The 13,726-nt window shown below is 60.3% G+C and overlaps 1 protein-coding gene across 1 annotated transcript in view; it reads right to left on the bottom strand.

The window, feature by feature from the left end:
* The window catches only part of CACNA1A (calcium voltage-gated channel subunit alpha1 A), a 48,126-nt gene extending 34,506 nt beyond the window's left edge, over positions 1–13,620 (bottom strand). Inside the window, 7 exon segments of the mRNA XM_090128939.1 lie at positions 67–170; positions 2,979–3,166; positions 5,426–5,578; positions 6,455–6,546; positions 8,454–8,593; positions 10,221–10,327; positions 13,285–13,620. Coding sequence (XP_089985065.1) covers positions 67–170; positions 2,979–3,166; positions 5,426–5,578; positions 6,455–6,546; positions 8,454–8,593; positions 10,221–10,327; positions 13,285–13,609 — 1,109 coding nt within the window. The 5' untranslated portion in view covers positions 13,610–13,620.
* Positions 13,621–13,726: the final 106 nt, after the last annotated feature.

Genomic DNA, 13,726 nt, shown 5'->3' with positions numbered 1-13,726 from the left:
GGGTCAATATGGGGGGCGTGGGGATGGGACCCCCCCCCTTAAAGCCCCCAAATCCGCGCGGCTTACCCGGACAGCACCCCCAGCACGAGGTTGAGCATAAAAAAGGAGCCGATGATGATGAGGGGGATGAAGTACAGCCAGTTCCAAGTGTTCCCTGAGGCGTCGTTGCTCTGTGGGGTGGGGGGGGAAGACATTGGGGTCGGGGTCGAGGGGGGAGGGGGGGGGCTGAAGACCCCCTTGGGTGACCTGAGAACCCAATGGGGTCATTGCAGGGACCACAGAACCCAATGGGAGCCAAGGAACCCAATGGGGTCATCATAGGGACCAGAGAAGCCAATGGGGAACCCAATGGGGGGCACAGAACCCAATGGGAGCCAAAAAACCCAAAAGGGGACAAGAAACCCAATGGGGTCACCATCGGGACCAGAGAACCCAATGGGGAACCCAATGGGGGGCACAGAACCCAATGGGAGCCAAAAAACCTAAAAGGGGACAAGAAACCCAATGGGGTCACCATCGGGACCAGAGAACACAATGGGGAACCCAATGGGGGGCACAGAACCCAATGGGAATCATATAGGGATCAGAAAACCCAATGGGGTCACAGAAGCCAATGGGGGACACAATAGGGAGCAGAGAACCCAATGGGGAACCCAATAGGGGACCCTATGGGGTCAGAGCCTGCAGTGGGGCAGCTGTGGGTCCAAGCTCACAAAGTAGAGGAGATCGGTCCACCCTTCCATGGAACCCAATGGGGACCAATGGAAGAACCCAATGGGGAACCCTATACGGGATCCTATGGGGTCAGAGCCTGCAGTGGGGCAGCCGTGGGGCAGCCATGGGTCCAGGCTCACAAAGTAGAGGAGGTCGGTCCACCCTTCCATGGAAACCAACGGGGACCCAATGGGGACCAAGGAACCCAATGGGGACCCTAAAGGGGACCCAATGGGGTCAGAGCCCACAGTGGGGCAGCAGTGGGGCAGCTGTGGGGCAGCAGTGGGGCAGCAGGGGCTCTGAGCTCACAAAATAGAGGAGACTGATCCACTTTTCCATGGAACCCAATGGGGACCCAATGGAAAGAACCCAATGGGGACCCTATAGGGGATCCTATGGGGTTCAGAACCCGCAGTGGGGTGGCAGTGGGGCGGCCGTGGGTCTGGGCTCACATAGTAGAGGAGGTCGGTCCACCCTTCCATGGAACCCAATGGGGACCCTATAGGGGATCCTATGGGGTCAGAGCCCGCAGTTGGGCAGCAGTGGGGCAGCAGTGGGGCAGCAGGGGCTCTGGGCTCACAAAATAGAGAAGACTGGTCCGCTTTTCCATGGAACCCAATGGGGACCCAATGGGGACCCTATAGGGAACCCAATGGGGTCAGAGCCTGCAGTGGGGCAGCAGTGGGGCGGCAGTGGGGTGGCCGTGGGTCCGGGCTCACACAATAGAGGAGGTCGGTCCACCCTTCCATGGAACCCAATGGGGACCCAATGGGGACCAAGGAACCCAATGGGGACCCTAAAGGGGACCCAATGGGGTCAGAGCCCGCAGTGGGGCAGCAGTGGGGCAGCAGTGGGGCGGCTGTGGGTCCAAGCTCACATAGTAGAGGAGGTCGGTCCACCCTTCCATGGAACCCAATGGGGACCAAGGAACCCAATGGGGACCCTACAGGGGACCCAATGGGGTTCAGAACCCGCAGTGGGGCAGCAGTGGGGCGGCCGTGGGTCCGGGCTCACATAGTAGAGGAGATCGGTCCACCCTTCCATAAAACCCAATGGGGACCCTAAAGGGGACCCAATGGGGTCAGAGCCCGCAGTGGGGCAGCAGTGGGGCGGCAGTGGGGCGGCCGTGGGTCCGGGCTCACATAGTAGAAGAGATCGGTCCACCCTTCCATGGAACCCAATGGGGACCCAATGGAAAGAACCCAATGGGGACCCTATAGGGGATCCTATGGGATTCAGAACCCGCAGTGGGGCGGCCGTGGGTCCGGGCTCACATAGTAGAGGAGATCGGTCCACCCTTCCATGGAACCCAATGGGGACCAAGGAACCCAATGGGGACCCTATAGGGGATCCTATGGGGTCAGAGCCCGCAGTTGGGCAGCAGTGGGGCAGCAGTGGGGCAGCAGGGGCTCTGGGCTCACAAAATAGAGGAGACTGGTCCACTTTTCCATGGAACCCAATGGGGACCCAATGGGGACCCTATAGGGGACCCAATGGGGTCAGAACCTGCAGTGGGGCAGCAGTGGGGCAGCCGTGGGTCTGGGCTCACATAGTAGAGAAGATCAGTCCACCCTTCCATGGAACCCAATGGGGACCCAATGGAAAGAACCCAATGGGGACCCTATAGGGGATCCTATGGGGTTCAGAACCCGCAGTGGGGCGGCACTGGGGCGGCCGTGGGTCCGGGCTCACACAGTAGAGGAGGTCGGTCCACACTTCCATGGAACCCAATGGGGACCCTATAGGGGATCCTATGGGGTCAGAGCCTGCAGTTGGGCAGCAGTGAGGCAGCAGTGGGGCAGCAGTGGGGCTCTGAGCTCACAAAATAGAGAAGACTGGTCCACTTTTCCATGGAACCCAATGGGGACCCAATGGGGACCCTATAGGGGATCCTATGGGGTCAGAGCCCGCAGTGGGGCAGCAGTGGGGCAGCAGTGGGGCAGCAGGGGCTCTGAGCTCACAAAATAGAGAAGAATGGTCCACTTTTCCATGGAGCCCAATGGGGACCCAATGGAAAGAACCCAATGGGGACCCTATAGGGAACCCAATGGGGTCAGAACCCGCAGTGGGGCAGCAGTGGGGCGGCAGTGGGGTGGCCGTGGGGCAGCAGTGGGGCAGCAGGGGCTCTGAGCTCACAAAATAGAGAAGACTGGTCCGCTTTTCCATGGAACCCAATGGGGACCCAATGGGGACCCTATAGGGAACCCAATGGGGTCAGAGCCCGCAGTGGGGCAGCAGTGGGGCGGCCGTGGGTCCGGGCTCACATAGTAGAGGAGGTCGGTCCACCCTTCCATGGTGATGCACTGGAAGACGGTGAGCACAGCGAAGAGGATGTTGTCGAACTGCGTGATGCCGTAATTGGGGCCCTCCCAGTACTTGCGGCACTTGGTGCCGTTGGGGCAGATCCGCGCCGGCTCGTCCGTCCCGCACGGCACCTCCACCTTGATCTCATCTGCGGGGGGAGCGGGGGGTCGGGGGGGGGGGGGGCTGGCAGGTCCTCCGGCCCCCATAGTCCTCCACACACCCCCCCCCCCATAAAAATCCCCGCGCCAAAGAATGGTGACTTCGTTGGGGATGGAAGTGATGGGGGAAACCCCGATGCTGGGGGTCCCTATGGGGTCCTGAGGGAAGGGAAACCCCAGTGCTGCGGGTCCCTATGGGGTCCTGATGTGTTGAGAGAAAGGAAACCCCAACCCTGGGGGTCCTGATGGGGTCCTGATGGGTTGAGGGAAAGGAAACCCCAATGCTGGGGGTCCTGATGGGGGGGTTGAGGGAAAGTAACCCCACCAATGGGGGGTGGGGGTCTCTATGGGGTCCTGAGGGGTTGAGGGAAAGGAAACCCTGATGTTGGGGGTCCCTATGGGGTCCTGATGGGGGGGTTGAGGGAAAGGAAACCCCGATGCTGGGGGTCCTGATGGGGGGTTGAGGGAAAGGAAACCCCAGTGCTGGGGGTCCTTATGGGGTCCTGAGGGGTTGAGGGAAAGGAAATCCCAATGCTGGGGGTCCTGATGGGGGGTTGAGGGAAAGGAAACCCCAGTGCTGGGGGTCCTTATGGGGTCCCTATGGGTTGAGGGAAAGGAAACCCCGATGCTGGGGGTCCTTATGGGGTCCTGAGGGGTTGAGGGAAAGGAAACCCCAATGCTGGGGGTCCTGATGGGGGGTTGAGGGAAAGGAAACCCCAATACTGGGGGTCCCTATGGGGTCCTGATGGGTTGAGGGAAAGGAAACCCCAATGCTGGGGGTCCCTATGGGGTCCCAATAGGTTGAGGGATAGGAAATCCCAATGCTGGGGGTCCCTATGGGGTCCCTGTGGGTTGAGGGAAAGGAAACCCCAATACTGGGGGTCCCTATGGGGTCCCAATAGGTTGAGGGAAAGGAAACCCCAATGCTGGGTGTCTATATGGGGGGGTTGAGGGAAAGGAAACCCCAGTGCTGGGGGTCCCTATGGGGTCCTGATGGGTTGAGGGAAAGGAAACCCCAATGCTGGGGGTCCTGATGGGGGGTTGAGGGAAAGGAAACCCCAATGGTGGGGGTCCCTATGGGGTCCTGATGGGGGGGCTGAGGGAAAGTAACCCCACCGATGGGGGGTGGGGGTCCCTATGGGGTCCCAATGGGTTGAGGGAAAGGAAATCCCGATGCTGGGTGTCTATATGGGGGGCTTGAGGGAAAGGAAACCCCAATACTGGGGGTCTCTATGGGGTCCCGATGGGTTGAGGGAAAGGAAACCCCGATGCTGGGGGTCCTGATGGGGGGTTGAGGGAAAGGAAACCCCAATACTGGGGGTCCCTATGGGGTCCCGATGGGTTGAGGGAAAGGAAACCCCAATGCTGGGGGTCCCTATGGGGTTCCTATGGGTTGAGGGAAAGGAAACCCCAATGCTGGGGGTCCTTATGGGGTCCTGAGGGGTTGAGGGAAAGGAAACCCCAATGCTGGGGGTCTCTATGGGGTATTGATGGGGGGGCTCAGAGAAAGTAACCCCACCGATTGGGGGTGGGGGTCCCTATGCGGTCCCTATGGGTTGAGGGAAAGGAAATCCCACAGCTGGGGGGCTGGGGGTGGGGGTCCTGGTTGTGGGTCAGGGTTGGGGTCACGGTTGTGGGTCGGGGTCCCAATTGTGGGTCGGGGTCCCGGTTGTGGGTCAGGGTGGTGGGTCGGGGTGTGGGTTGGGGTTGGGATTTGAGTCGGGGTCCCAGCTGTGGGTGGGGGTTGGGGTCAGGTTGTGGGTTGGGGTCCTGTGGTGGGTGGGGGTTGGGGTTCAGGGTTGTGGATCGGGGTCAGGGTGTGGGCGGGGGTCCCAGCTGTGGGTGGGGGTCGGGACTGTGGGGGGGGTCCTGTTGTGGGTGGGGGTCCCAGCTGTGGGTGGGGGTCGGGACTGTGGGGGGGGTCCTGTTGTGGGTGGGGGTCCCAGCTGTGGGTGGGGGTCAGGGCTGTGGGGGGGGTCCTGTTGTGGGTGGGGGTCCCAGCTGTGGGTGGGGGTCAGGACTGTGGGGGGGGTCCTGTTGTGGGTGGGGTCCCAGTTGTGGGTGGGGGTCGGGACTGTGGGGGGGGTCCTGTTGTGGGTGGGGGTCCCAGCTGTGGGTGGGTTTGGGGCGGGGGGGGGGGTCCTGTTGTGGGTGGGGGTCCCAGCTGTGGGTGGGTTTGGGGCGGGGGGGGGGGTCCTGTTGTGGGGGGGGGTCCCAGCTGTGGGTGGGTTTGGGGCGGGGGTCCGTACTGGTGACCAGGTCGAAGCAGGTGGTGTGGAATTTGCCCATGTAAAACTCCAGGCCGATGATGGCGAAGATGAGGATGGCGAAGAAGAGCAGCAGCCCGATCTGCAGCAGCGGGATCATCGCCTTCATGATGGACTTCAGCACCACCTGCAGACCTGGGGGGGGGTCACAGCTGCAGACCCCCCCCGGGACCCCCAGCACAGGGGACCCCCGGGACCCCCCACACCTCCATAGGGCTCCCACCCCCATAGGGCCCCCCTAATTGGGACCCCCACCCCATGTGACCCCCCCCACCGCCATAGGGCCCCCCTCATTGGGACCCCCACCCCCTTTGACCCCTCCCACCCCCATAGGGCCCCCCTCATTGGGACCCCCACCCCATGTGACCCCTCCCACCCCCAAAGGACCCCCCTCATTGGGACCCCCACCCCATGTGACCCCTCCCACCCCCAAAGGACCCCCCTCATTGGGACCCCCACCCCATGTGACCCCTCCCACCCCCGTAGAGCCCTCCTCATTGGGACCCCCACCCCATCAGACCCCCCCACTCCCATAGCACCCCCCTCACTGGGACCCCCACCCCATCGGACCCCCCCCCACCCCCATAGGACCCCCCTCATTGGGAACCCCAACCCATGGGACCCCCCCCACCCCTGAAGGACCCCCTTCATTGGGACCCCCACCCCATAGAACCCCCCCAACCCCCACAGATCCCCACTCACTGGGATCCCCACCCCGTGGGACCCCCACCACCCCCCAAGAACCCCCAACCCCATGGGACCCCCCAGGACCCCCCCCAGGACCCTCCCACCCCCATAGGACCCCCATCCCCATAGGACCCCACTCCCTGGGACTCCCACCCCACAGGACCCCCACGACCCCCCCCAGGACCTCCCCCACCCCCTATAGGATCCCACTCATTTGGGATCACCACCACAGGTTCCCCCCACCACCATCGGACCCCCACGACTCCCCCAGGACCCCCCACCCCGTGGGACCCCCAGGACCCCCCAGGACCCCCCCCCACTCACTTGGGATCCCTGACACCAACTTGAGGGGCCGCAGCACTCGCACGGCCCGCAGCGTCCGCAGGTCGAACTGAGAGCCCACGGTGGCCAGGATGCTGCAATGGGGGGGGCAGGGGACAGCAGGGCCACCGTGACCCCAAATGTCCCCTATTATGGCCACTGTGGCCACCCTGTCCCCAAATGTCCCCTATTATGGCCACCAGGGCCACCATATCCCCAAGTGTCCCCAATTATGGCCACCAGGGCCACCATGCCCCCAAATGTCCCCTATTATGGCCACCAGGGCCACCGTGACCCCAGATGTCCCCTATTATGGCCACCGTGGTCACTCTGTCCCCACACGTCCCCTATTATGGCCACCATGGCCACCATGTCCCCACACGTCCCCTATTATGGCCACCGTGGTCACTCTGTCCCCACACGTCCCCTATTATGGCCACCATGGCCACCATGTCCCCACACGTCCCCTATTATGGCCACCGTGGTCACTCTGTCCCCACACGTCCCCTATTATGGCCACCATGGCCACCATGTCCCCACACGTCCCCTATTATGGCCACCGTGGTCACTCTGTCCCCACACGTCCCCTATTATGGCCACCAGGAGCCACCTTGTCCCCAAAAGTCCCTTAGGGCCACCTATTATGGCCACTAAGAGCCACCCCGTCCCAAAATGTCCCCATATGTCCTCTATTACAGCCACCAAAAGCCACCCTGTCCCCAAAAGTCCCCAAACGTCCCCTATTATGGCCACCAAAAGCCACCCTGACCCCAAATGTCCCCAAACGTCCCCTATTACGGCCACCAAAAGCCACCTGACCCCAAATGTCCCCAAATGTCCCCTATTATGGCCACCGTGGCCACCCTGTCCCCAAAAGTCCCTTAGGGCCACCTATTATGGCCACTGAGAGCCACCCCGTCCCAAAATGTCCCCTGTGGCCACCTTTTATGGCCACCAAAAGCCACCCTGACCCCATACGTGCCCCACGGCAGTGCCACGTATGTGCGTTGGTGCCCACGTATGTACACGTATGGCTGTGTACATGCATCCCTGCCCGTGTACGTCTCTACCTGCCCATACGTGTACACGTATGGCCACGTATGTGCATTGCTGTCCATGTATGTGCGCTGCCGCCCATGTGTGAGCATTGCTGCCCACATATGTACACGTGTGTACATGTATGTACGTGTATATCCGCACACGTCCATGTATGCGTGTGCCTGTACGTATATACATCCATGTATGTACACGTATGTTCACTTATATCCACATACGTGCCCGTATATTGACATATGACCACGCATGAACATGTATGTACACATATCTCCATGTATGTCCAATGTACATACACGTATGTTCACGTATGTGCACGTATCATACAATCACAGAATCATAGAATCTCCGTATGTCCACGTGTGTCCACGTATGTCAACGTTTGCCCACATATGTGCATGTATGTCAATGTATATCCACGTACGTGCACATATGTCCACATGTGTGCATGTATGTCCACGCATATGCATGCATGTCCACGTATGTGCATGTATATCCATGTATGAGCATGTATGTCCACACATGTGCATGCATGTCCACGTATATGCATATATACCCATATATATGCATGTATGTCCACGTATGTCTGCACACGTCCACGTATGTGCATGCACGTTCATGTATGCACATGTATGTCCACACATGAGCATATACACCCATGTACGTGCATGTACGTCCACATATGTGCATGTACATCCACGTACGTGCATGTATGCCCACATATGTCCGCATGTGCCCACATATGTCCACGTATGTCCACGTATGTCCACATATGTCCACGTGTGCCCACATATGTTCACGTATGTCCGCGTATGTCCACATATGTCCGCGTGTGCCCACATATGTTCACGTATGCCCATGTATGTGCATGTATGCCCACATCCCGCTCTGCACACGCTCACACACGCTCACACACGCATGCACACGCTCGCACACGCGTGGCGCTCACCCGGTGAGGACGACGACGAAGTCCATGACGTTCCAGCCGTTGCGCAGGTAGGAGCCCTTGTGGAAGGCGAAGCCCAGCGCGATGATTTTGATCCCGGCCTCGAAGCAGAAAATGCCGATGAAATACGGCTCCGTGTCGTCCTGCGGGGGGGGACACAGTCCTGTGTGGGCACCGCCGGCCCTATATGGGCACTGACGGCCCTATATGGCCCTGCTGGCCCTATATGGGCACTGACAGCCCTATATGGGCACAGCCAGACCTATATGGGCACCGCCGGCCCTATATGGGCACTGCTGGCTCTATATGGGCACTGACAGCCCTATATGGGCACTGACGGCCCTATATGGCACTGCTGGCTCTATATGGGCACTGCTGGCCCTATATGGCACCGCTGGCCCTATATGGGCACTGACGGCCCTATATGGGCACCGCCGGCCCTATATGGGCACTGACAGCCCTATATGGGCACCGCCGGCCCTATATGGGCACCACCAGCCCTATATGGTGGCCCTATATGGGCACCGCTGGCCCTATGGGCACAGCCAGCCCTATGTGGGCATCACCAGCCCTATATGGGCACTGCCAGCCCTATATGGGAATCACCAGTCCAATATGGGCACAGCCAGCCCTATGTGGGCACTGCCGGCCCTATATGGGCACAGCCAGCCCTATATGGGCACAGCCAGCCCTATATGCACACCACAGCCCTATATGGGAATCACCAGCCCAATATGGGCACAGCCAGCCCTATATGGGCACAGCCAGCCCTATATGGCACTGCTGGCTCTATATGGGCACCACCAGCCCCATATGCACTGCCGGCCCCATATGGGTGCAGAGCAATGGGGGCGGCCGCAGTTCCGCCCCCCCTTCCCCCCCTTTGGCCCAGATTCCCGATAAGGAGGAGAAAGTGGGGCACAGCTGCTCTGTGGGGGGAGGGGGGAGAAATGTGGGGCAGATGGGACCCCCACCCCCTGTGGGACCTACAGCCCCCTCCATGGGGCAGATGGGACCCCCCCACTCCTATGGGGCAGCCAGACTTTCACTCTATGGGGCAGATGGGACCCCCAGAGGCACAGACGGACCCCCACCCCTTATGGGACCCACAGCCCCACCCATGGGGCAGATGGACCCACAATGGGGCAGATGGGACCCCACCCCCCTATGGGACCCACAGCTCCCACCCTATGGGGGAGATAGACCCCTTATGGGGGAGATGGACCCCCAGTGGGGCAGATAGGACACCCACCCCCCTGTGGGACCTATAGCCCCCTCCATGGGGCAGATGGGACCCCCAGAGGCACAGCGGGGACCCCCAACCCCTTATGGGACCCACAGCCCCACCCATGGGGCAGATGGACCCCCAGTGGGGCAGTTGGGACCCCCAGAGGTACATACGGGACCCCCACCCTATGGGACCTGCAGCCCCCACCCTATGGGGGTGATAGACCCCTTATGGAGGAGATGGACCCCCAATGGGGCAGCTGGGACCCCCAGAGGCACAGCGGGGACCCCCACCCACTGTGGGACCTGCAGCCCCCACCCTATGGGGGAGACAGACCCCTTATGGGGGAATGGACCCCCAATGGGGCAGATGGACCCCCAGTGGGGCAGCTGGGACCCCCAGAGTCACAGCGGGGACCCCGACCCTATGGGACCTGCAGTTCCCCCCAGTGGGGCAGCTGGGACCCCCAGGGGCACAGCGGGGACCCCCACCCCAAGGGGCCGCGCAGCCCCCCCCCCCCCCAGGGGCAGCCCCCCCCTCACCAGCCGCTCCGACATGGGGGTCTTGTCGTCGTCGGGCAGGTGCTGCTCCAGGGCCAGCACGATGCAGTTGGCGATGATGGTGGCTAAGATCATGTATTCGAACGGAGTGCGGCCGAGTGAAGGAAAACCCGCGGGGCGGCCGGCCTTCGTTCGCTAATTAATCCGTTGCCTCCTTCGTTAACTGGCAGCAAAGCTGAACTCCGACCGCGATGGGGTCGGCAATGGGGGGGGGGAAGGGGGGGGGGGGGGGGTTTGGTGCTGCTGTGGGGGTGGCACAGCCAACAGCGTGGCACAACCAGGGGGTATGGCACAGATATGGGTATGGCACAGCTGTGGGTATGGCACAGCTATGGGTATGGCACAGCTATGGGTATGGCACAGCTGTGGGTATGGCACAGCTGTGGGTATGGCACAGCTATGGGTATGGCACAGCTATGGGTATGGCACAGCCATGGGTATGGCACAGCTGTGGGTATGGCACAGCTATGGGTATGGCACAGCTGTGGGTATGGCACAGCTGTGGGTATGGCACAGCTATGGGTATGGCACAGCTGTGGGTATGGCACAGCTATGGGTATGGCACAGCCATTATGGCACAGCCATTATGGCACAGCTGTGGGTATGGCACAGCTGTGGGTATGGCACAGCTATGGGTATGGCACAGCCATGGGTATGGCACAGCTGTGGGTATGGCACAGCCATTATGGCACAGCCGTGGGTATGGCACAGCTATGGGTATGGCACAGCCATTATGGCACAGCCATTATGGCACAGCTATGGGTATGGCACAGATGTGGGTATGGCACAGCTGTGGGTATGGCACAGATGTGGGTATGGCACAGCCATGGGTATGGCACAGCCGTGGGTATGGCACAACCAACACTCTGGCACAGCCATGGCTACGGCACAGCTATGGGATATGGCACAACTAACGCTATGGCAAACCAACACTGTGGCACAGCCACAGCTATGGCACAACCCTGGCTATGGCACAAGCAATGCTATGGCACAACCATCACTATGGCACAGCCATGGCTATGGCACAAGCAATGCTATGGCACAACCATCACTATGGCACAACCCTGGCTATGGCACAAGCAATGCTATGGCACAACCATCACTATGGCACAGCCATGGCTATGGCACAAGCAATGCTATGGCACAACCATCACTATGGCACAGCCATGGCTATGGCACAACCATCACTATGGCACAACTGTCACTATGGCACAGCCATGGCTATGGCACAACCAATGCTATGGCACAACCATGGCTATGGCACAGCCGTCCCTATGGCACAGCCGTGGCTATGGCACAACCATGGCTATGGCACAGCTGTCCCTATGGCACAGCCGTCATTATGGCACAGCCGTCCCTATGGCACAGCCGTGGCTATGGCACAACCATGGCTATGGCACAGCCGTCCCTATGGCACAGCCATCACTATGGCACAGCCGCGGCCACGGCCGGGATATGGGATGATGCTCTATGGGGCCAAACCCCACACCGCCACCCCACGCAGCGCACGGAGGATATGGGGTCTTCTGTGGGGTGTCCTATAGGGTGCTCTATGGGGGGTTCTATAGGGTGCTCTATGGGGTGTCCTATAGGGGGTTCTATGGGGTGTCCTATAGGATATTCTATGGGGTGTTCTATGGGGTGTCCTATAGGGTGCTCTATGGGGTGTCCTATAGGATGTTCTATGGGGCGTTCTATGGGGTGTCCTATAGGGTGCTCTATGGGGCGTTCTATGGGGTGTTCTATAGGGTGCTCTATAGGGTCTTCTGTGGGGTGTCCTATAGGGTGCTCTATGGGGGGTTCTATGGGGTGCTCTATGGGGTGTCCTATAGGGTGTCCTATAGGGTGCTCTATAGGGTCTTCTGTGGGGTGTCCTATAGGGTGCTCTATGGGGGGTTCTATGGGGCGTTCTATGGGGTGTCCTATAGGGTGCTCTATGGGGTGTCCTATAGGATGTTCTATGGGGGGTTCTATGGGGTGTCCTATAGGATGTTCTATGGGGTGTCCTATAGGGTGCTCTATGGGGCGTTCTATGGGGTGTTCTATAGGGTGCTCTATAGGGTCTTCTGTGGGGTGTCCTATAGGGTGCTCTATGGGGGGTTCTATGGGGCGTTCTATGGGGTGTCCTATAGGGTGTCCTATGGGGGGTTCTATGGCATGCTCTATGGGCTGCTCTATGGGATGTTCTGTGGGATGCTCTATGGGGTGCCATATAAAATCCCCTACAGGTCCCCACCACATGCACTCCATACAGGATATGGCTGGGATATGGGGTGTTGTATGGGATGTCCTATGGGATGTCCTATGGGATGCCCTATGGGATGCCCTATGGGATGCTCTATGGGATGCTCTATAGGATGCTCTATGGGATGTTCTATGGGATGCTCCATGGGATGCTCTATAGGATGCTCTATAGGATACTCTATGGGATGCTCTATGGGACGCTCTATAGGATGCTCTATGTAATAAGATGATCCATAGGAAGCCCCATATACTGCCCTACGGGATGTTTTATAGGATGCTCTATAGGATACCCTATGGCGTGGTCAATGGGATGCTCTATAGGATACTCTATCGGATGCTCAATAAGGCACACTATGGGATGCCCTATGTGGTGCCCTATGGGAAGCTCTATGGGAACTTCTATAGAATGCCCTATGGGACGCCCTATGGGATGCCCTATGGGACGCCCTATGGGATCCCCTATAGGATGCCCCATGGGATGCCTTATGGGATGCTCTATAGGACGCCCTACGGGATGCCCTATGGGACGCCCTATGGGACCCCTTATGGGACGCCCTATAGGACACCACCCTGCCCTCCCCCCCCGCCCCCCCCGCGAGGATATGGCCACTCGGTGATCCTTTTGTGATGCCCTATGGGACACCCAATGGGAAGCTCTATAGGATGCTCTATGGGATGCCCTATGGGACGCCCTATGGGATGCTCTATAAGATGCCCTATGGGAAGCTCTATGGGACCCCTTATGGGACGCCCTATAGGACACCACCCTGCCCTCCCCCCCCGCCCCCCCCGCGAGGATATGGCCACTCGGTGATCCTTTTGGCGTACTTCCTCACCGCGTTGTCTTCGCTGAAGAGGAACAGGGAGCGGTTGACGGTCAGGCAGTTCTGGCGGACGGGGATGGGGTTGTAGAGCGCCATCGTGCGGGCGCGCTGCGCCATCGACTGCTTGTACACCCGCTGTCCTCCGGGGGGGGCGCCGATCCCTCCTCCTCCGCCGCCCCCCCCGCCGGGACCCCCCCCGGGAATTCGGGAACCCCCCGAAATTCGCCCCATAACGGAGGCCGACGACGTCCCCCCCCCTCCCGTCCCATAACGGGATGGGTGGTCGTCACCGAAACGAGCCATGGGGGGGGGAAAATCCCATTGGGGGGGGGGGGGGAAGGGGTCAGGTGGTGCTGGGGGTGGGGAGGGGGGGGGGCGTCTTGGGGGGCCCCCCCATGTGTGAGCGCGTGGATGTGGGGT

This window comes from Phasianus colchicus, chromosome 34, assembly GCF_987193195.1.
Source record: "Phasianus colchicus chromosome 34, bPhaCol1.hap1.1, whole genome shotgun sequence".
Taxonomy (NCBI): Eukaryota; Metazoa; Chordata; class Aves; order Galliformes; family Phasianidae; genus Phasianus; species Phasianus colchicus.
This window is presented reverse-complemented; position numbering and strand designations above follow the sequence as displayed.